Genomic DNA, 22,135 nt, shown 5'->3' with positions numbered 1-22,135 from the left:
GCAACCTTACCTGTGTGGCACAAAAACAGACCCAGGGAATGCAACAAAGAAACGAGGACAGGCTGCCAACCCAGTCGTCTAATATGCCATAAGTATAGGCGGAGAATAAGCAAAAAACAACAGTGTTAACATAGTTGAGGAGCGCGAAATCGGCCGATGGTTACAGTAGGTGGTAATGTAGAAATTTTAGTTTTGATGATATGTTGAAATAGACAGTCTCAGAGAGACTTGTTCTCTATATTTGCATTTATAGCCGGCTTCATATTGTCCTTTATGACCATGTTTATTCTGAAACCGCTTTTTTTCCCAGATTTGCACTGTAATAAAGTGAATACTTTCAAGACACATGCCGACGCCGGCCACGTGTTCCATCCGCCTCGCCTAGGCCCATTACTCACCTGCACAAACAATATTCGGCAACACGGACGCCTTTGCCTTTTGGGTAAACATATTTTACTGCGGGAAAGTTTGGGATTCCGTTAGGTTGCATATTTAAGTTTTAGACCCGGCCACGTTAACGGCTCCCGCCTAAAGGTGCTCTTTCGATCAAAATTATATATATAGGTACTACCTCAACCCTTCTCCCTCAATCTGTCTCTTTATCGAATATATGCTCAAATGCCACCTGCCTTGTCAAGTGGCGTGTAGCTCTGATACTCCTGCCAAAATGACAGGCTACTTGTTGCGTAAGCCGACAACAATCCCTATAACACTACGCTCGAACGTGGCAGGCGTATTACATGATCCAAAAGACCAAAAGACATAACGTTGAATACAGAAAAACCATCGGGTGGTACGATTGCTATTTTCTCTTTACCTGCAGTGTGTACGGGTATTTGCCAGTAGCCTGATCTCAAAACAATAGAAAAAAAGTATGAAGTTCAGTGCAGTTAGTAAATTGCGATATACGTGGAATCGGGTAGACATCTTTTCGTTAGTGTGTTTAAACGATGGTAGTCAACACAAAACCTCCATGTGCCATCTTTATATTTAACAAGGATAACTGGGGCTGCCCAAGAACTAGAAGACTCGAATAATTCCGAGCTTTGGCATCTCGAACTTGCTCATCTGTTACCTTACGTTCTGCTGCCGAGACTTGCTAGGGCTTCTCGCGTATCAGAGGTGCTGACCCGGTGTTGATCATGTGATGAATACGGCTGGCAAGCAGCGGTGTTGTCATCCTTGGCAAAGCCGAACACTGTCACGTGCTTCAGAAGTAGTGCCATTAGAATGCGACGCTAGATTGGGGAAAGAGAGTTATTAATCATAGTCTTAACTTCCGTCTCTACCTGGTTGCACGTGCTGCTCTGTGGCAGAGCTGTTTAACGCCACGACGGAACCTGACACACCCTCCTCGAAACGTGCGAGTTTTAGACCTCGAGGCAACAAACCCGGCTCTTTAGAGTTATTCGCTGTCCACAGCTCAGTGCAGCCCATGACAACGGGAACGACGCAACGAGGCACGAGGGTACTCTTAGAACAGGTGAGTGTTGGGTCTACTGCAGCTTAATACAATTCGCTTTGATTGCGAATAGAAAATACCTGCATGAATGCTGCAGATAAAGCTGGTACAAATGCATATTTTTCCCCGCAATTGCTTCAAAATAAGGTGTCGAATCATCCACAAGAGCCGAAAGTAATGAATGATTCAAAGCAATCTCTCCAGCACGACAGCCTATGTGCACCACACTTGCAGAAAATCAGTCCCCAGAATCACATCATGCGTTGACCGAGACCACACTGCGAATTCTGCTCTAAGTTTTAGGCCACCAGTAATAACATCTGAAGCACATAACCAAGTGGAACCAACGGTTCACTGCCGACACTACGGAATAACTCTGCACGATCACCACTAAACATTATTTTTCTGCCTAAACGGCTCTTAAAGTTCAGACTCATAGCGTCCACTTGACCCTCGTTCTTCCTCTACCTATCGTTTGACTGTACATCCTCTTCTTCCGTCGATGATGTTCGAAGGATCGTGACATTATATAGATATATATCTATATAATAGATATATTTATATAGATGGAATCCTCTAGGCGCTACAGATGAAGTTATGTGATGTTAGGAAGATAGTGAGAGACCGGAAAGCGAGGCGTGATATGGTCCATAGGGTCACGAAAAGTCGGACACGACTGAACGACCGAACTGAACTGATAAGAATAAAACCGATATCTCGCACGCTTTTTGTGCGGACACCACACATGCGTCGTTAAAGGCTTTTGTATTAAAATGCAAGCCACTTTTCGATAGCTGCTTATCTTTTGTGCTGAAACGAGTAAGGGTAGGCGCAAACGGAAAATCATCGACAGAGGAAAGAAAGGTAGACTCGAAATTACTTATATGTGCGTCCTTTCCGTGAATCTGTCTCAAAAAAGGAGCTTCATTATCATCGGTATCGCTTACAGCATAATGTTCTTGATGTTGCTGCAGTGACTTGTGTTTTAATTAGTGTGTGGTTTTAAATTAATTTTTTTGGTTGGTTGGTTTGGTTGGTTTGTGGCGTTTAACGCCCCAAAGCAACTCACGCTATGAGAGACGCCGTAGTGGAGGACTTCGGAAATTTCGACCACCTGGGGTTCAAACGTGCACTGACATCGCACAGCACACGGGCGCCTTGCTTTTCACCACCATCGAAAAGCTGCTGCCGAGGCCGGGATTCGATCCCGCGTCCTTGGGAACAGTAGTCGAGCGTCATAACTACTGCGCCATAGCGCTGTGCTCGTCTGCGTTTCTCAGTCATTTGTCTTTGCGTGCTACCACTACGGATTATGAAACAAGAGGTAGCACGCACGCCTTTATTCGGGCCGTCCTCAGTTTCATCAAGATCGCCTCTCTAGAACATACATATGCACAGAATTATCGAACTGCACCCAGAGATGCAACACTTGCAGAAAAATGCAAGCGAGCATCTCTGTTTTGCGTGAATGTAATTTGGCTACGCTTGTCGCAACAGGTTGAAACATTTATACTTAGATAAGGGCCGTAGTTGCACAAGACAGGGGATCATTACCAAATGAACACTTTAACAATGCTGCTGCACAGGCCTGCAGCGACTGATTTATTAGCCTTGTAAACTACCCCTCGGATAGGACATGCATGCGCTTATGCGGGTTATAATAAAACATGTGTTGTTGCTGAGGTAAGAAGTTGCTGCGTTGGAGAGAGAGATCACAACAGAAACGACACAACAGAGGGCTGCGCCGTCCTGTCCACAGCCTTTTTCATATCCAGAACGCATCTCCTCACTGTACTGAAAGCAACGTGTTGGTTATATTCTACTGATCTAAGCAACATTGACTGTTATGTATAAAGAGCCGATAAAACACCAAAAGATGTCAAGGATTGCATTTAGTCTTAGTCATGGCAGCAGCTTAATATGAAAAAAAAAATCTTACTGAAGCACATACAAATTTAACATCAACATAAACGACATGAAAAATTGGGGATATCATTAATGTAGGGCAAAAGGCGACGAAATATGGGTGACAAGCTTTGCTATAGTAGCCTATTCTTACGGCTAAACGGAGTGATAGGTGCGATCAGGAATGACAGCGGTTGCAAGAGAATTAGCGCCTGTGTAGTGCTTTATCGGCTCAGAAATAACTGCAGTATGTTATGAGACGAACAATGTCGAATATGAACTCCTCAAGAGGATACTTGCGGCTTCTTTATAACCCAGATAACCTCTGAATATTGGTGCTGAAATAAATCGGGAAAACTACACAGGATGTTGTACTCGTATGTGCGTCGGTCGACACAAAGGCTCATATCTGCAATATAGCTTTGGTTACTGTGAATAATAAGCATAAAAATATATAACGGCAAACAAACAACTGCGTCAGTTGCCGAGCATAAAAATTAACACCTATTGTCTGATAATTCAGTTCTGTCCCATTATGCCAAAGCTAACATCGCTACGATTATTTTGAGCCTGCAAGTTTCTTGCGCTTTTGTTTGCGGGCCACCCTAATGGGCGAGTACAGCTGCCACTTCTCCGCCACAATGTCTCGCATGGTGTTGGCAGGCTGACACACCGTCGTCTCCGGCAGCCCCATAGCCAGCACTCCAAACACGAGCAGTAGAACTGCCCCCGCGATATACGCTACGCCCTCCTGTTCCTCCTCCAGGACCTCATGAGCGACGCTGCCCGTGAGGGCTCCAACGCGCCCGCAAGCGTAGCCCAGGGATACTCCGGTGCCCCGCAGCACGGTCGGGTACAGCTCGGCGGAGATCACGAACAGCGCGATGTTGCACAGGAATAGCAGTAGCTGCCAGCATACGGTTATGGTGGCCAGAACCTGCAGCGGAGAACGAAGGATGTGGGCTACTCCCAATGCTGCTGCCAGTAGGGACAAGCCGACCAGACTGAAGGCGAGTGACCTGCGCCGGCCGGCGCGCATCATGATGAGGATGTCGATGATGATAGTAGGCAGCAGGAGCACCTGTTGGACACTGCGCGCCAGTGGGCTGGCGCGCATTAAGTGTCCCGGTATGAGGTGGTTGTACACGGTCATGCTTGTGAAGAAGCAGCCGAAGATAATCAGCGACCTCCGACGTAGAGTGGGGTTCCGGAACAGGTCCAAGGCCCGTGCTTCTGCGGTACACATAAGTGTCGCAGTCTTCCAATGCTAGATTTCATTGTCGTCATCATTAGCGTGTACACTGCACGTACACTGCATAAGATAACATTGTCCTTTGAGGTCGATAGGCTCCCAGTACAGCAGGCAATACAAGTTTTTAAATCGAAAGTTTGAACTGTAAAAATGGTAAGAGTACATGAAAAAACTGAAAAGTTGCAGAAACGTGTGAAAAGGAGCTAATTAAACTCTAAATTGTACGCTGCAAATTCTGTACAAAGGCGGTCGATGTGAAATTACAAAGCGCAGATGGCTACATATTTAATTGCATTGTAATTATCCCTAGCGATTTTGTTCCGCAACGATGCTTTTCTGGCGGAAACAAAATAGGAAGCTGAAAGGCACCGTTGAAGGGGTGACAGTCGTAAATAAGTGTTGGATGAAATTCGAAGATGTAATAGTTTTTTAGCTTCGAATCAAAATTGTCCATTTTTTCATGCTCCTGAATTTCGGCAAATTTGAAAACAAAATATGATGAAGGAACGGGAAAACCTAGGGGTTCAATGTTTGTTTCAGGAATAAAGAGCAAGGCCTGGATAACGTAGCGAAAAAGATTGAAATGCAATACGTTTTTGAGTCGAGCGAGAAGTTAGAAATGAATATTGGCAGTCTTCGAGAAAAACGCTCAGTGTTTACTTGCATTATAACTATGAACAACAGAATGCAATATTTAGTCCCTAATAATTGTAAGATTGTGGGAGGTTTTCATTGAGATATAATAGAAATCGAAAATGATGTTTTTGAATAGATTAGAAAGAAAAAGATCCCTTGTTTGCTGTTTTCTATTTCGGGCTATTTTGATGTTTTGTGGAGAACACACATAGATGTCTAAAGTTCCAACTTTCGCCGGAATTAGGAACGTAACCTGAATAATAAATTCAAAACGTTTAGTGCAACTTCACGCATAACGCCAGTAGTTAAGGTTGACAATAGTCTTTTTTTGCAGCGAGTCGCTCCTTGAGTAATGTTCTTGATTTTTTACTATATTACAGCAACAAAAGTATGAATAGGCTTGGTTTGGTTTGTAGGGTTTAACGTCCCAAAGCGACTCAGGCTATGAGACACGCCGTAGGGGAGGACGCCGGAAATTTCGTCCACCTGGGGTTCTTTTACGTGCGCTGACATCGCACAGCACACGGGCGCCTTTCTTTTCGCCTCCATCGAAGCATTCACAAAATAAGAGTTGCATAAAATTATTCAGTGAAAAAATAATAGATATAACAAAATTGTAAAGTGGAAGCAGCAAGTCTCCAAACTTAGAAAATTTGAAATGGCAAGCTAGGCGTTTATACCTCTAGTGATACTCTTTCTTGCCAAGAAAATTACGCCGTATTTCGTAAAATTAAGGTATATCCATTTGTGCTTGACATTTGACCCCCCCCCCCATGTACAAAAATTCTAGAACGCACTTTGGAGCACTAAGTGCGTTGAGGCGAAATTCATTATCCCGCCGGGGTGGTGCAGTGGTAAGACACCCGACTACTGTGCCGGAGTACCCGCGTTTGAACCCGACCTCGGTTGGTTGGTTGGTTCATAGGAAGGGAAAGGCGCAGTATGTCACACTTGCTTTGTGGACACCTGAACCGCGCAGTAAGGGAAGGGATGAAGGTGGGAGTGAAGGTTTATAGAGAGAAAGGGGAGCCGTAGTGGAGGGCTACGGAGTATTTTCGACCACCTGGGGATCTTTAACGTGCGATGTCAGCGCACGTTAAAGATCCCCAGGTGGTCGAAATTACTCCTCCGAAGCCTTCCACTATGGCTCCTCTTTTTCTCTATCCACTTTCACTCCCACCTTTCTCTCTTCCCTTACGGCGCGGTGCAGGTGTCCACAGAAATAAGCGTGACAGATACTGTGCCTTTCGCTTCCTGTAAGCCAACCAATCAACCAATCAAGACATTATAGCGCGATGGACCATAGCCCTCCACTACGACTCTATCTCCCTCTCTTTCTTCACTCCCACTTTCCTCCCGTCCTTTATGGCATGGTACATGTGATCGCGGAGGATTCCGGCTTCGAACCCGACCTTGGCGGCTGCATTTCGATGGAGGCGAAACGAAGAGGCGTCGTGTGCTGTGCGATGTCTGCGCACGATAAAGATCCCCAGGTGGTCTAAATAATTCCGTAGCCCTTCACTACGGCTCCTCTTTCTCTCTTTCCACTTTCCCTCTCACCTTGCTTCCTTCATTAACGGCGTGGTTGATGTGTCCACAGAAAACAAGTGAGGCAGTACCGCGCCTTTCCCTTCGTATAAGTCAGTTTTTTTTTTATCGCGGAGAATTGTGACCGATACTGCGCCTTTTCTATCCTGTAAATCAATCTCGAACGCCGCTGAGGATGTACTGCTCTGTACTAACTCCTCCTACACCTCTGGGTCTGCTCCTGTTTGCTGCGTGGTGCGGCGTTCGAGGAAGCGGCAAACGAAAGGCGCAGCGCGGACGCCTGGATCAGACGCCCGGTTGTTGTTGCGGCTGTAGGAAGAAGGAGTGAGTGAGTGAGTGAAAAAACTTTATTGAGGTCTTTTGGTTAGTCTCGGAGAGTCTTCCTGCAGCCGCTTCTTCGCCACGTTGGAGACTCCTTAGCACGGGTGGTTCCCTCATTCCAGGGCTCCACTGGTCCTGGCTACCTCGCATGCGTGCTGCACCAATGCCCTTTGGGCGGTGAGCTCGCAGCTGGTTAGCAGGCCCTCCCATTGCTCCGCACTCGGGTTAGTTTGTTTGTGGAAAGTGTAGTTGTGTTTACATTCCCATATGACGTGGTATAGGGTCGGACTGTCTCCGCACCAGGGGCAGCTATCTCTATACTGTGTGGGAAACATTTTGTTTAGAATGTATAAGTTGTGGAAGGTGCCAGTCTGCAGTCTTCTCCAGCTGGTCGCTTCTTCTTGTGTGAGTCGCTTGTGGGGCGGAGGGTATTTTAACCTGCTGCCTCTGTAGTGATTTAAAATATCTGCGTACGTCGGGTCCACCATCACGGGGTCCACGAGGTCTTCTGTCAGCAAGGCTCGGTGCGTGATTTCGCGAACCAGGCTGTCTGCCCTCATGTTGCCCTCTATGTTGGTGTGCCCAGAAAACTACTTGTGTTGTTTTATAGCCCGAGGCTCCTGCGCCGAGGAGAATGCGTAGGGCCTCCCTGCAGATCCTTCCTTGTTGGAACCTTCTGCAGGCTGTCTTGGAGTCTGTTATTATAACCTGTGATTCGTTTCTTCGATAGCCCTCGGCCGCTGCGAGTGCCACAGCGATCTCCTCTCCGTCTACTACCGATCTTCCTCTCGCGGATGCGCAGCTGATCGTGTTGCCTGAGCAGTCAACCACCGCTGCTGCTATCCTCGTGTTGGTGCTGTATCTGTCTCTCGGGTATAGCCCTGCGTCTGTATATACTGTATATGCCTTTTTAGCTAGGTGGTTTTCCACGTATTCTGCTCTTGCCTGTCTTCTGGTCGCGTGTAGGTTGCGATCCATATTTCGTGGTATCGTGCGAATTCTGAGGGTTCGCCGGATTTCGTCTGGAATGTTTTCGTTTGGGTCTGGCGTGTTTTCCGCCTGGTAGCCTAGTCTTCTCAGTAGTCTTCTGCCTGTTTCCGTGAGTTCTAGCCTTTCTAGCTGTGCTTCCAGTTGGGCCGTCGCCAGCTCCTCAAAGGTGTTGTGAACTCCCAGTTCTAGTAGCTTGTTGTTTGGGGTGTTTCTTGGCAGGTTTAGGGCCGTTTTGTAGGCTTTCCTTATCAGAGCTTCGGCCTGTTCTTTTTCTTTCTTGATTGCCGGGTGGTAGGGAAGGGAGTATGTCACCCTGCTGACTACCAGGCTTCTGACTAGTTTAAGGGTGTCGTCTTCCTTCATGCCATGCCTTCTATTGGAGACTCTTTTAATCATTCTGCTGACTTGTTCGGTTAATTTTTGCAGTAGGCTGATCGTGTGGCTGCACTTTCCGCTACTCTGCAGCCACATGCCTAATATCCTTATGACGTTTTTTTCCGGTATGTTTTGGCCTTCGAGCTTGATTTCCAGGTTCGCCTTCGTAGGTTTCTTCGCCACCCTGAGTAGCTCCGACTTGTCTGTTGAACACGCTAGGCCTCTTGCCCTTACGTATTCTTCTACGCATGTTGCGGCTCTCTGTAGGCTTTCCTGCTTCTCTTCTAGCGTGCCCCGGTTGGTCCATACCGTGATGTCGTCCGCATACATGGCATGCTGTATGTCTTCGATTTCTTCCAGTCTTTTGGCCAAGCCAATCATGGCTAGGTTAAAGAGCACGGGCGAGATCACCGACCCCTGTGGGGTTCCCTTGTGGGGGGTGCTGAAAGGCTGACTTCTCACCTCCCCCAGCCCTATGGTGGCTGTTCTGCCTGCTAGAAAGGCTCTTACATAGTTGTGAGTTCTTTCCCCGCATTTTATATTTTGGAGTCCCTCCATTATGGCCGGGTGGCTGACGTTGTCAAAGGCCCCTTTGATGTCTAGGGCCATGACCACGTTTTCCCCTGTTTTTGGGATGTTGGTTAGGATGTCCTCCTTGAGTTGTAGGAGAACGTCCTGCGTAGATAGCTTAGACCTGAATCCAAACATGCTGTGTGGATAGATTTGCTCTCGTTCCATCCACCGCTGGATTCTTTTCGTAATTATTCTTTCATACAGCTTTCCCAAGCATGAGGTAAGGGAGATTGGCAGCAGATTCTCGATTTGCAATTTTTTGCCCGGTTTGGGAATCATTACCACCTCTGCATGTTTCCATTCGGCCGGGATTGTGCCCTCGGCCCAGAGTTGGTTGAGGTAGTTTGTCAGCTGGTTTACTGCCCCCTCGCTGAGGTTGCGTATGAGGGAGTTTCGTATCTTATCTCCCCCGGCTGCCGTGTTTTTAGTGAGGGCCCCCATCGCCTCGTGCACTTCTGCCAGCGTGATCGGCCTGTCCATCTCAGGATTCTCTTTGCCCTGATAACTTCCTTTGTATTCTGGGCTTTCTTTCCCGTAACATTTGGCCTTTAGGTCCTCAATCATTTGGTCCTCGGTTCCTTCGTACTGGTGGATTAGTCTTTGTATTGTCTTGTTGCTTTCGGTCCTCGTTTTTCCCGGATCCATCATGGCTTTCAGGATACGCCACGTCTTAGCCGTGCTCAGTGTGCCGTTTAGCGAGTTGCTGAATTCCTGCCAGTTTTGCCTTGCTAGTTGTGTGGCGTATTCTTCTGCCTTGGCTGTGATTTCTGCAATCTTTTTCTTTAGCTTTCTGTTTAGCTTTTGTTTCCGCCATCGCTTGGTGAGACTGCGCCTTGCCTCCCATAGCCTAAGCAGGCGCTTGTCCACCTCTGGTGCTCGCTCGGTTCTGTCTACTTCCTTCGTATACGTTTCCTGTATTTGTTTGAGCTGCTGGCACCATTCTTGGATGCTCGTAATCTGTCCTGTTAGGTCCCTGCTCCCTTGTCTGAATGCGTCCCAGTCTGTGAGGCGGGCTTTCCCAAGCTTCCGTCTGGTGGACTCTGCCGTCATTGTGAGCTGGACTATGTAGTGGTCGCTTCCTAGATTCTCTAGGGTGTTTTCCCACTCTGTTTGATTTGTACCCTTTACGAAAGTGAGGTCTGGACTTGTGTCTGCACTTACGCTGTTGCCCGTTCTTGTGGGTTGGTCTTCGTCCGTTACTAGTTCGAAGCCCTGGCCTGCCGCAGTGTCCCAGATGCTTTGGCCTTTTCGGTCAGACGTTGGGTATCCCCAGTTTGGACTTTTGGCATTAAAGTCTCCCGCTATCACAAGGGCGTTTGTTTTGGCTAATTTGTTTACTTCCGTAAACAACCTTCCAAAATTGCCGTCCTTTTGTCTCGGGGGGCTGTATAGGTTTACTATGAAGGTGCTTTTTGCCCCAATTTTCTTCTTTGGAATTATTTCGGTGATTACGTGTTCTATATTCGTTCCCTCGATCTCTTTGTGTGCTATGGTGGCTATTTTGCTGCTGATGAGGGTTGCGGCTCTTTTCCCGCCTTCCTGGCAAGTGTATCCCTTTAATGTGGGTGTCCTGTTGGTTTCTTGGAGCAGGATTATGTCTGGCTGCTTCCCCCTGGAGTTTATGTACTGCTGCAGGAGGCCCTGTTTTTTCCTGTACCCCCTGCAGTTCCACTGCCAAATATTTAGTTGCTGTTGTCTTGCCATGATGGGTTTGCATTGTTGTTTGCCCCTTGGTTTTCTGTTGCGCCGAAGCGTCTTTCGCTAAATAGTCTGTCTCTAGCCTCGTGGATAGGTCTGTTGTTTTGATTCTTGACGTAGCTGCGGAAGCTCTGGTCTTGCATAGCTTGTCTCTGCTGGAATTCCTGCATTTGTTTCTGTACCGTCATCATAAAGCTTTTCATTTCGTCCCATTTTTGGTCCTCCGTTTGCTTCTGCTTCTCCTCGACCGGTTGTGGAGGAGGGGGAGAGGCTAATGTAATATTGCTTGCCTCGTTTCTGCCCTGTTGCTGCCATTGTAGTTCTTTGATGAGTTCGTCTAGTTTCCGTTTAATCTGTTTAGTTTCCTCTCGACTTTTCTTTAGCTCCTCCCTCGGAGCCTTATTTTCTTCTTCTAGCTTTTTCTCCCTGCTTAAGGGTGTATTTATATCCGTGTATGTGTTTGAGTGCGGGCTAAACGATTTAGGAGGACCCGCTTCCCAGCTTACCTTGACTCCGCTACTCTTCTTCTGCTGTTGTTTCGGCCCGGGGCCCCCGAGCTTCTCCAGTGGCGGGTAGGACTCGTCTCGCCGTCCGTCCCGGCTCTTGCTTCTCTCCCAGCTCGGGCTTCTCGAATTGTTCCGTGGTTGGGTGGCCTCTTCCTCCCCAAACCATCTTGGTCGTCGGTTTCTTCTGCCGCTCCTACTTCTTCCCCGTCCTAGCGACTGCTGTTGCTGCTGTTGCTGGCTTCTGAATGCGGGTCGCCCTCTCAGCTCCGCCGCTGGCTTCAGTCTTTGCTTGCATTCCTTGGTGCCTGTTTGGTGGTCTCCGCCGCAAATCAGGCATTTCGGGGTGCATCGGTGTTCTTGGGTTGGGTTCTGCTCTCCGCATTGCTTGCAGGCCTTACTGTCCGGGGTCGGGCAGACGTCGGATCTATGGCCTTGCTTGCAGCATATGTGGCAGAACTGGCGGGTGGGAAAGCATGGGTGGCACCACATCTCCCCTCCGTAGTATAAGACTTGTCTGGGTTTAATGTGGCCGTCGAAGGTGATTACCGCCGTGCTTGTCTTGCCTAACATGCGAGCGCTGTGAATCTTGACTCCCTGGGTACGTACCCTTAAATTGGCTTTCAGCTCTTCGGGCGTTGTTCCGGGCTCGATGCCGTGGATCACCCCTCGTATTGTGTCTTCCGGCGCCGCCACGTGTGCGTTAACCTCGTAGGATTTCCCGCCGAAAATGAGATTGGATATGCGCCTCACTTGCTGGGCCGCCTCTTCGTTGTCGGTGCTCACGATGATTATATTTGAGCCGTTGCGTAGTCTGATAATTAGGTCTTCCCCCTTGCACCTCGAACCGGTCGCCGCGACTACCGCCTGAGCCACTTGGTGGGTCTGTAGGTTTCTAACGATGAGGCCTTTAGGTCTCAAAATAATCTTCAAATCATATTTGGGTAGAGGAGGAAGTCGTTTCCTCACCTCTTCTCTGCGTTTCTCGCCGTTGGTGGTTTCCATGCCGGCCTCGCCGCTCGCCGGGCTCCTCGATCCCGCTAGGCCTAACACCGTGCCGGCCGGTCCGCCGCTATCGTTGCCGTCACTATTCTGTCTTTTCTTCTCTCGCTGGCGCCTCGCTTGCCTCCTCGACATTGCGAGCTTCCAGTTTTGGTTGTCTTCCTCCTCCGATAGACTTGGGTTGAGTGAGGGGCTGCTTCTCGGGGCTTCGCTGCCGACCACGCCGTCGGTTAGGCCTAACCCTGTTAGGCCTGCGCCTTCGGTCTCGGCCGCCTCGTGGTAGTCCATTTCCACCGCCTCTGCCAGGCCCCTGGGTGGTCCCTCCATCATTTTTTTTCGGTTCAGGGTGTTCGCGTGCCCGGGGAAGGTCTTTTCGGGACTCCGGCGCCCTTGCCGCCGCGGCTGGGCCGCCCGCAGTCCCCGGTGCTCGTTAAGCCTAATCTAGGCTTAGCTCTCGGCGGCCCCGTGGGAGAACCAAAAGTCCGATAAATCCAAAAATGGTGGACCCACCGGCTAGAATTTGGTGTCCTTGTGTTCCGCTTCGGTTCCTCTTCCTTCTCGCATGAAAATTTCGGCGGTCCAGTCGAAATTTTGGGCTTCGGACTTCAAAATTTGCGGAGCGCATGTGAGACGCGTCCGCACTCCGCCTTCAGCGCCCCCCAGGAAGAAGGAAAAGAAAATGCACGGGCCTGCTACTAGCTCTGTAGCTGAGCCACCTCCGCTGCCTCGTGCGGCAAGGTGTTGCGTGCGGGAAGAAGCAACACCCTCTTGGCAGAAGAGATTCATTGATTGATTGATTTATAGGAAGGGAAAGGGGCGGTAACTGTCTCACTTGTCAACTGAAAGAGAGCAAGAAGAGCCGTAGTGGAGGGCTACAGAGTAATTTCGACCACCTGGGAATCTTTAACGTGCGTTGACAATGCACAGCATACGGACGTCTCTTCGTTTCGCCTCCATCGGGCCTGCTACTAGCTCTGTAGCTGAGCCACCTCCGCTGCCTCGTGCGGCAAGGTGTTGCGTGCGGGCAGAAGCAACACCCTCTTGGCAGAAGAGATTGATTGATTGATTGATTTATAGCAAGGGAAAGGGGCGGTAACTGTCTCACTTGTCAACTGTCAACTGAAAGAGAGCAAGAAGAGCCGTAGTGGAGGGCTACGGAGTAATTTCGACCACCTGGGAATCTTTAACGTGCGTTGACAACGCACAGCACACGGACGTCTCTTCGTTTCGCCTCCATCGAAACGCAGCCGCCGAGGTCGGGTTCGATCGAATCCAGCTACTCCGGCACAGTAGTCGGGCGTCTTACCACTGTGCCACCCCGGCTTTTTTTTTCTTTATTACCGACTTTGACATTTGAAAGTGAAATCAGAAATACAGTGCATAAAACGCCTAAGCCAGGCTTCGGCAAACACGGATTAAAATTATCTCAGCGACACGAAATCATCAAGCAAGGTAAACCATTCTGGTGGATCAGGGAGTGCTCGGTAACACTCTCTTAGTGAAATAACACTTTCAACAAAATGCTTGCGAACAGGACGCACGACAAGATCAGCATGTTCAAATTGTATCCTCGTTTTCCATATTGAGTGCAGGCCCAGAAGCATAATCAAATCATATGGTATATCCTGTGATGTTTCTATCGACAAGAACCTTATTCCATATGGATCGAGTGGTAACTGGTTCTTAAGCGTGCGCTGTAAAACATCCCAGTGAAATATTGGGTCCCAGCAGTCAAGAAAAACATGCTCTATTGTTTCAGGTTTCTTGCATAAAAAACAAGTCCACGGTACGAAGATGCCTTTGTTATGAAGCCATGTCTTAACGGGTAGCGTCTTAGTGTGCAATTTAAAGAAAAAAGTTTTGACTGAAGATATTACCGGCATTTTTTTAACTCTTTTAAGGACGTCTTGTCCGGGGCCTCCACGGTATGGCAAACGGTACAATGGCTGGGGAAGCATGATGTCAGTGAGGTCTCTATAGAGTCTCTTCTTGGTGATATTGCGCAGATATTCATGAGAGAAACGCACATTTAACAACCTATAAGCAAGCATAACTTCACGCAGATATCCAGTCACGGCACCGCACATATTTTGACATGACGACACCACGAACCCTGGAAGGAGTCTTCTGAGCCTGACTTGAATAACAGTCCGGAGAAATGGATTGTTTTGGTCGCGTAGATAAATAAAGCGCGATATAACCTGGCGCATAAATAAATGCACAGGCCCTAGTCCTCCCTTCTTGGCAGGAAGGAAAAGATTGGTTCGACTTGTTCTCTCCCATGTCGAAGCCCAAAACACAGCAAAAACACGATGAATTTTTTGTACACTGATCCTCATGGCACCCAATACATTCATTACATACCAGATCTTAGATACAAGGAAGAGATTGCAGATTGTGGCTCGGGAAAACATCGACAATTGCCTTCCTTGCCACGCGTCAGCCTTTTCTTTTGCAAACAACGCTTGGTTAGCCCAATATGGCTCTGGGTCGCGATAGGCATCAAGCGGTACACCAAGATAACACCAAGAGCCGACAAAAATTGTCCGACGTGGCTTCCCAGTCTCCATGCCAAAAGCCATGACTCTTTTCCCAGTTTATCTGGGCCCCGGTGCACTCACAAAATTGTTGTACAACAGTTGTGGCATGCTGAATACTGTCTCTGTCGGAGCAAAAAATGGCGATATTATCGGCGCAAGCCAAGATTTTAACATGGGCCGCCTGCAGTCTTTAACCTGTTATAAGTTGGCTATTTGCGTCACCCCGGCGGGGCGGGCAGGAGAGAAGATAGACACGAAAGAAGAAGAAGCGGGAGAGAAGGAAGCGCGTCACAACTTCCGGTTGCGGGACGTCACATCCTCTACTTCACATTATTTCACTTTTAGTTTACCCATTTTAGTCTTTGGTACATTTAAATAGCGTGCCAATCCCTTCCTGCGCCCTTTTTTGCGGCTCTACTTCCGTTTGCATGACGTCACATTCCTGACGTCAAATTATTTCACTTCTTGTTTACCCATTTTAGTCTTCGGTGCTTCCAAACTGCACGCCAATCTTTTCGTATGCCCTTTTCGGCTCTACTTCCGGTTGCGTGACATCACATCCTTGACGTCACCATAATTGACTGATTTAAATAATTACTTTAGTTTTTGATACATTCAAATGTGGCGCCAAGCCAGAAGTAAAGAGACCATTTTCGCTTTTACAGTAACATTTTTGCATTTAGATAATTACCTAATTATCTTATGGACCTAATTATTTTTTCGCACACAACATTATGTCACCTTCTATTGATTGACACCACTCAGTAACCTCTACCACTTCTCAATTACTCTTAACAGTTACGGACACGATTTTGCTGACGCGATCGGCGGCACGATCTACGGACACGGCCTGCGGACGTGGTTTGCGGACAGAAATCGATTAACATGGCGAAGTAATGCTTTTGCATTAATAACTGGCCGCGGCTATGCGTTTCGGCTCGGGCGGTGCAGGATATCGAGCTTTGCATCGAACGCAACCAGCATTCCGTTGGACGGATCAAATTTCACCTGCTTTCCAGGGAGAATCCACTTATTTGCGGGAACATGCGCTACCGGCAGGCGCTTTCCTGCACCACTCAGTCAGCCCCAAGGTTTGTCAGCCCTCTGTGGCGGCGCGCGCATGAGCAGTGCAGAACATTTTTACGAGGGAAAAAGGCGACGGCTACGCCGCGAAACGCAGGAACGGGCACCAAAGAGTTGCGCACTAATATACGCGGGGCATACAAATTCTCTTGGTATACTGAGATTATGGTTTTTATGGATTTACTGTGTCTCAGGCTATGAGCGCCTTAGTGCAGGGCTCGCAGGGCTCCGGGCGATTTTTACCACCTGGAGTCTAAACCGCACTCGCATTGCATACCACATGGACAACTTGATTTTCACCTCCATCAAAATACGCCGCCACAGCAGGTATTGAAATGGGGCCCTGGGTTCAGTAGCTGAGCTAACTGACCTCTGAGCCACTCCGGCGGGACGCATCACTCATTTCATACGAACTACCTTTTCCCCTGTTTGTCCTTGGTGCAGCGACAATTCTTTATTTTTACGAATGGAAAGCAGTGCACACGCTAATATAACAACTCTGCACAATTAACATGAATGAAGAGCGCTAAGAGGACAGCAGACTCTTCGGCCCTCGCAGCAGCAAATACAGGGCGCCTCTTATGCGCCAGCGTCAATCCGGCACTACAGTGCCTACCGAAGAGAGCATGAAAAATTGATTGGTTGGTTGGTTTGTGGTGTTTAACGTCCCAAAGCGACTCGAGCTATGAGAGACGCCGTAGTGGAGGACTCCGGAAATTTCGACCACCTGGGGTACTTTAACGTGCACTGACATCGCATAGCACACGGGCGCCTTGCTTTTCGGCTCCGGCGTACCAAAGTACAGTCAAAATGGTGGGTGCCTCCGTGCAAATCATCATCATCATCATCATCATCATCATCATCCTGATTATACCCACTGTAGGGCGAAGGCCTCTGCCATATTTCTCCAATTAACCCGGTTCTGTGCTAGCTGCACCCACTTGACCCCTGCGAACTTCTTAATCTCATCCGCCCACCTAACTTTCTGTCGCCCCCTGCTACGCTTTCCTTCCCTTGGAATCCAGTTCGTTACCCTAAGCGACCATCGGTTATCCTCTCTTCGCACTACATGTCCTGCCCATGTCCATTTCTTCTTCTTAATTTCTACTAGAATGTCGGTAACTTGAGTTATTTCTCTGACCCACTCTGCACGCTTCCTATCTCTTAATGTTACCCCTACCATTTTTCGTTTCATAGCCCTCTGGGTTGCCCTCAACTTAAGTAGAACTCTCCTGGTTAGCCTCCACGTTTCAGCCCCATAGGTGAGTACAGGCAAGATGTAACTGTTGTGTACTTTCCTCTTGAGCGATACCGGTATTATGTACTGTTTCTATCAACTTTCTGCGAACAACTTTATGCGAGTAGTTTTGTCGTCACTATTAAATAAACGAACATTTATTACGCCATGAGAAAGAGCAGAGTGCGTCGAAAATTGGTGGTATGAGCTGCGTTGCGCAGTTTATTTCGGTGAAGCAATGCCCGGGTTCTAATGGGAATTTTATCGACAGCCGAACATTGAAATATTGCCGAAACAATCAACTGTCACATATAAGCAACTGCCTCGTGCTAACTACCATTGCCTTGGCAAACAAAATTTGTAACTGATTCACGCTAACAAAATAATGAACCCGGTCTTTATTTTCTTAATTTGGTCGCATTATATTCCATTTGCTGGCAGTGCTTCACTATCTTGACTCGTCGCACTGCTGTCACCCGGCACTGCCTTTGAGTCTTCGGCAAAGATTTCAACACAGATCTGTGCAACCTCACACTTCGAGAGAGTTCTCGACTGTGACAGCCTTTGACGCAGCACAACCAGCGCCCAATTCCTTCGTCGGAACTTTCGTAATGAGTGATCCCGCAGTTTATGCTACATCATCGGGGCCTGAACTGCACCAACGGGTCCACCACTAGCGATGTAAAGTGGGAAGTAGCTTTCGGATGCAAAGGGCGACCCAAAACGCAAACGCAGCCAAACAGCAGCAAAGCAAGGCCAACACCCTCGAGTGCCTTCAAGCTTCTTTCTTCAGCCGCCAGTTGACGCGGCCTGCTTCGGGAAATCGCATTACATTGAAGCTGTTCAACCGGCCATCCAATCCAGGTGTCCATGCTGCGCCTTTAATATGGCGTTTCCTTGAATGCCGCGGAGCTGCATATGCAAGCAGGAGCAGTAAAGCCGGAATCAAACGTGTTTCAAACAAAGCCTTTCGCTTCATCGCAATTTAGAGGTCCAAGTTGCCGTGAAAACTTTTTCCCTGTAAACCAGTTTTAAACGCTACTGATTCCTGCTTTATTGCGTCTGCTTCTGTATGTTTGGTGCGGTGTTTCTATAATCGCTAATTGAAAGGCTCAACAGCAACGCCTGGTTTGGACGTCCAACGATGTCAGCTTCGTATATGCGTAAACTGCTGCTGAAGTCGTTGGTCATTATCGAATGTGACGTCATGATGACATCAGTACCGGTTATTAGGCGTGAGCGGACGTGACTTCATAAATCTGGTACTGGGAGCATATTCAGAACTACACTATAAACGGAACAATCTCCGTCTAAACAGCATCACTGTTAGAACACGCGGGTAGTGAGCGCGAAATATGAAGGTTTGGGTGCCGTCGATGACGAGTTTTAAATTTCGGCCGTGGACGTAATTTCGGTTCTGTTAGAGACAAATGAATCTCTCTCGGTATTTTTTGTTCCGATGGTCTCCGAGTCGAAATCCTGCTTTGAGGCACATTGCACGGCCGCTTTAAGACATGCATCGTCTGTACTGACCCCCTCTTCTCGCCCTCCTCTTCACGCCATGTAATTCCTCCCCACTGTGCTTCGACTGCGCTTTCCTCATCTCCGCTTTCACTAAACGTTCCAATCTTTCCCCATTCTGGGATTGGCAGCCGTACCTATTTTGTTCCATATTAGAGTTCTGTCAAGCTATGTGCTGCGGACGCACGATGCCACCAGAGATTGGAATGTGACCCACGTAAACTGGCGTTTGTCCATTTAGATTCTCAAAATTTTTTGCAGCTTACAGACAGTGAAGTCGAGGTTAACTGAGTCTTCTAATAATGGGCGACTCAAAACTCCTCATGCCGGTTGGAATATTTAGGGCTATTTTAGAAAGACAACAGCGCGAAAAGTCTGGCAATAGCGAAGAGATAGGAAAACGCCCTGCTCTATCAAGTGTACAGCGCTCTTCTGAGCTTAGGTTTCATGTCGTCTATTTGTGATGCTGGCAGCATAATAGCCCACGGAGAATTTTAGGTAAGCTAGCTTGGAGTTGAAGGTAATTTTTGCAAGAAGCGAAAATATACCTTGGTCAGAGGAGACGACGGTACGAGCCTCAGGATAAGTCTGAGATTGATGCTGCTGCCTCTTGTGGTTTTCCTTCAACGCAGCCAGGCGTTGTTTGAAGGAATCCGGATCCGTTCTGTTCATTCGTGCCGCCCACGACAGCACGGTCTCGGCGCGCCGTACATCCGACACCGCCAGAAGCCAGCATGGGGACTCTTCTATAAGGTAGACCGCCACGACCAGTCCGCACGAGGGTATCATGTAGGCGATCTGTCTCTCCTGCCAGGTGAGAGAAATTGCGGAGATTATGCGGTTGTAGGCTCTGGCACTGAAAATGGCCCCTATAATAGCGACGGTACAGAAAGAAGCCCGATGCTGCATGTCTGTAACCTCGAATAGGATAACAATAGACGTGATAAAGACATTGGAGGTGGCAGCCGAGAAGAGGATATTGAGGGCGGTAAACATTAGCATGGTATTGGCGAACACAATACTGATTCCCGTGAACAGGAAGCAAATCATCCAGATGATGAGCACTGGCCGACGTCCGATCACATCCGCCCTGATTCCAGCAATTGGAGCTCCTATCATGGCACCCAACAACTTGAGCGTTAGGAGCGCCTTTAGGATCCAAACACGGCCGCAGACGATGTCCCATTGCTGAACAATCGACGGCGTTCCAAAGCCCGCGCTGGTTCCTGCCTCATAGTCCCATCCATTATCGCAGGGAACCACACTCCGGTTGTCGATGTCGACGCCTTCTACGGGAATCGGCGGATCGTAACGAAAGCATTGGCTGTACCGCTCTCCGCCGGCCTCAAGTGGCACGCTGCCGTTCTTCCACGTCTCAGTAGGCAGAAGGACGTGTTCTGCGGGAGGCCTGCACCAGTGGTCCACAGGATGGGCTAAGCTGTCGAAGGCAAAGTTTTGCAGCATTACCACGAAGAAAGCCAACGCGGTGCAGAAGAGGACGACCCACTGGAATCTTCCATGGCCGAATATCAGGATGTTGTCCAGTGGTGGTGGTGCAGTGCTTGTCGTCGAACTGGCGGGCACCGTAACTGAGGTACCGATCTCCGGCTGGTTACCTGGCGATAATGGTGACGTTAGGGTTATGGAGAGGCCACGACAGCGTTTACTCTGAGTCAACGGCTCCGGCGCATTTTCGTCATTATTGCAGCTATGAAATGGTGGTGCGACCTCATGGGGTTCAGCCACAATGGCTGGTATTGAATTTGTCGCAACGGCGACATCTGCCGGTGACATCGGCGACACCGAAAGGTTATCATGTCTGCCAGATGAGCGTCTTCTTCGCGACACACGTGACGTGGTCAGCGTAAGTTTAGTATCTTCTCCAGGCGGGCCTGAAGTAGGCGCCTCGAGACGAGCACCATGGTGTCCCTTTCGAGATATTCGCAAGGGGCGCTCAGTGTCTTCGACATTAAGTATATTTGGAAGAGGAATCACCTGAGGGAGAGTGGTGGCGGTGGCAGTGTTCGTAGCTTTAGCATCGGTTCCCGGCAGAAGGCCTGAAGACGGGAGCGGCGAGGATGGATTAGCAGGCGTACTGTGGATGACTTGCGACGATCGTCTCTGTTCAATACTGTTCAAATCTGCATGGGCGGAATCTGCTGCAGCCACCGTGGGAGCCGTACTACTGGCAGGAGCAACCGTTGTAAAATCGTCGTCCCTTCGCGTAACCTGAGGATTCTTTGGTTGCACAGGTATGTCAACAGGTGTCCCGCGGAGTACTTGCGATAATGTGGTCCCTCTGTGGAGATCGCTCGCATTGAAATGGAGGTGTGCTGGTACTACCTCAGCTGTTGCAGGGATGCTGTAGGGAGGTTTAGTTGAGGAATCAGCTTCCTGGTCAACCTCCGTAGACAACAACGACTTAGGCGGCACTTCAGGCCGACCGCCGGACTCTACAGACACCTGCGACTTCTGGGCCTCTCTTTTAACATTACGGATATCTCGATGAATGGGTGCTGGCTCGACCGCAACTTGACTGCCTACAAAGTTTGGCGCTGCAGATGTAGAATCGTCACCTTGCGGAACACCTGGAGACATCGGTGATGTGCGTAAGACGTCGGGTCGGTCGTGGGGACGTCGGCGTTGAGGTGTTCGCGATGTCATCGTCTCTTCTTTTGTGTTGAGCACATTTGTTTGGATGGGTTCTCTCGTCACCATAGTTGGAGACGTGGGGGCGATGGGCCCAATACTAGCAGAGTCGGTTGCCTGAACGACGTCTGCAGACATTGGAGGCATCAGGGGCATAGGCCGATCATCTGGCCGGCCGCGAGAGTGTTTTCGCCGAGAAAGTCGCGATGGCCTTGTCCCTTCGGCTTGATTCGGCTCGCTTGGACAAAGCAGTGGTGGAGAAACCACAGCGGTAATCTCAGCCATGGTGGCTGTGCCTGCTGTGTGGCCGGTACCTCTCTGGCTCTGTTCAGATGACTTCGGCTCGTCCTCGGCTGTGTTGTGTAGACGTCTCCTCTGAGATGATATCCGCGTATCTTCTTCAGGGTTGGACATTTTGGAGACAATGTGTGCCGGTCGAGGAGTGTGTCGCTCGTATTTCGGAAAAGCCTGAGAGAAATAAGAATTATGAGAGATTGGCTTCGAAACGTAGCGGTCTCGTTGCTGCGCGCTCTTATTCTTAGTCTTCTTTTTCGGCACGAGGTTCAGGGCAGGCGTTAGCAGCATGCGCTGACGATGAAAATGTATGCACTTGAGGACGAAATGTACTTTGAATAATAAAAAAATAGCTGGGGTTTAGCTTTAGTTAAACCCGGTAGGTTGCGTAAGTAAAGCTGACGTAGCTTTCCCTTTCTGTTCTTTCTTCTTCCTCTTCTGCTTCTGCAGCGCTGCGTGACTACCGACCGGGTTTACCCGATGGCTTGAAGAGGATCACCGTCTGCGGTCGCTCTAAATATCAAACGTGGCTACCAGCCGCCAGGC

General features: G+C 48.9%; 1 protein-coding gene across 1 annotated transcript; it reads right to left on the bottom strand.

The window, feature by feature from the left end:
- Positions 1 to 3,926: 3,926 nt before the first annotated feature.
- On the bottom strand, positions 3,927 to 21,709 carry LOC146176870 (solute carrier family 22 member 7-like). The gene is made up of 3 exons (XM_084581411.1): positions 21,610 to 21,709; positions 19,195 to 20,262; positions 3,927 to 4,600 (listed from the first exon to the last, which is right to left on the bottom strand). The coding sequence occupies exons 1-3, from the start codon at positions 21,707 to 21,709 to the stop codon at positions 3,927 to 3,929; spliced, it is 1,842 nt and encodes a 613-aa protein (XP_084437537.1).
- Between the last annotated feature and the right edge of the window lie 426 nt (positions 21,710 to 22,135).

The sequence above is a fragment of the Amblyomma maculatum genome, chromosome 10 (assembly GCF_055883805.1).
Source record: "Amblyomma maculatum isolate TAMU_Amacu chromosome 10, ASM5588380v1, whole genome shotgun sequence".
Taxonomy (NCBI): Eukaryota; Metazoa; Arthropoda; class Arachnida; order Ixodida; family Ixodidae; genus Amblyomma; species Amblyomma maculatum.
This window is presented reverse-complemented; position numbering and strand designations above follow the sequence as displayed.

Excerpts from the sequence above, each read along its gene's own strand:
- LOC146176870 (XM_084581411.1), bottom strand. The coding sequence starts at position 21,709 with ATGTCCAACCCTGAAGAAGATACGCGGATATCATCTCAGAGGAGACGT. Across the intron at positions 20,263-21,609 it reads ATCTGAACAGAGCCAGAGAG|GTAACCAGCCGGAGATCGGT; the intron begins GTACCGGCCACA and ends CATTATCGCCAG. Across the intron at positions 4,601-19,194 it reads CGTCGTCTCCTCTGACCAAG|AAGCACGGGCCTTGGACCTG; the intron begins GTATATTTTCGC and ends TGTGTACCGCAG.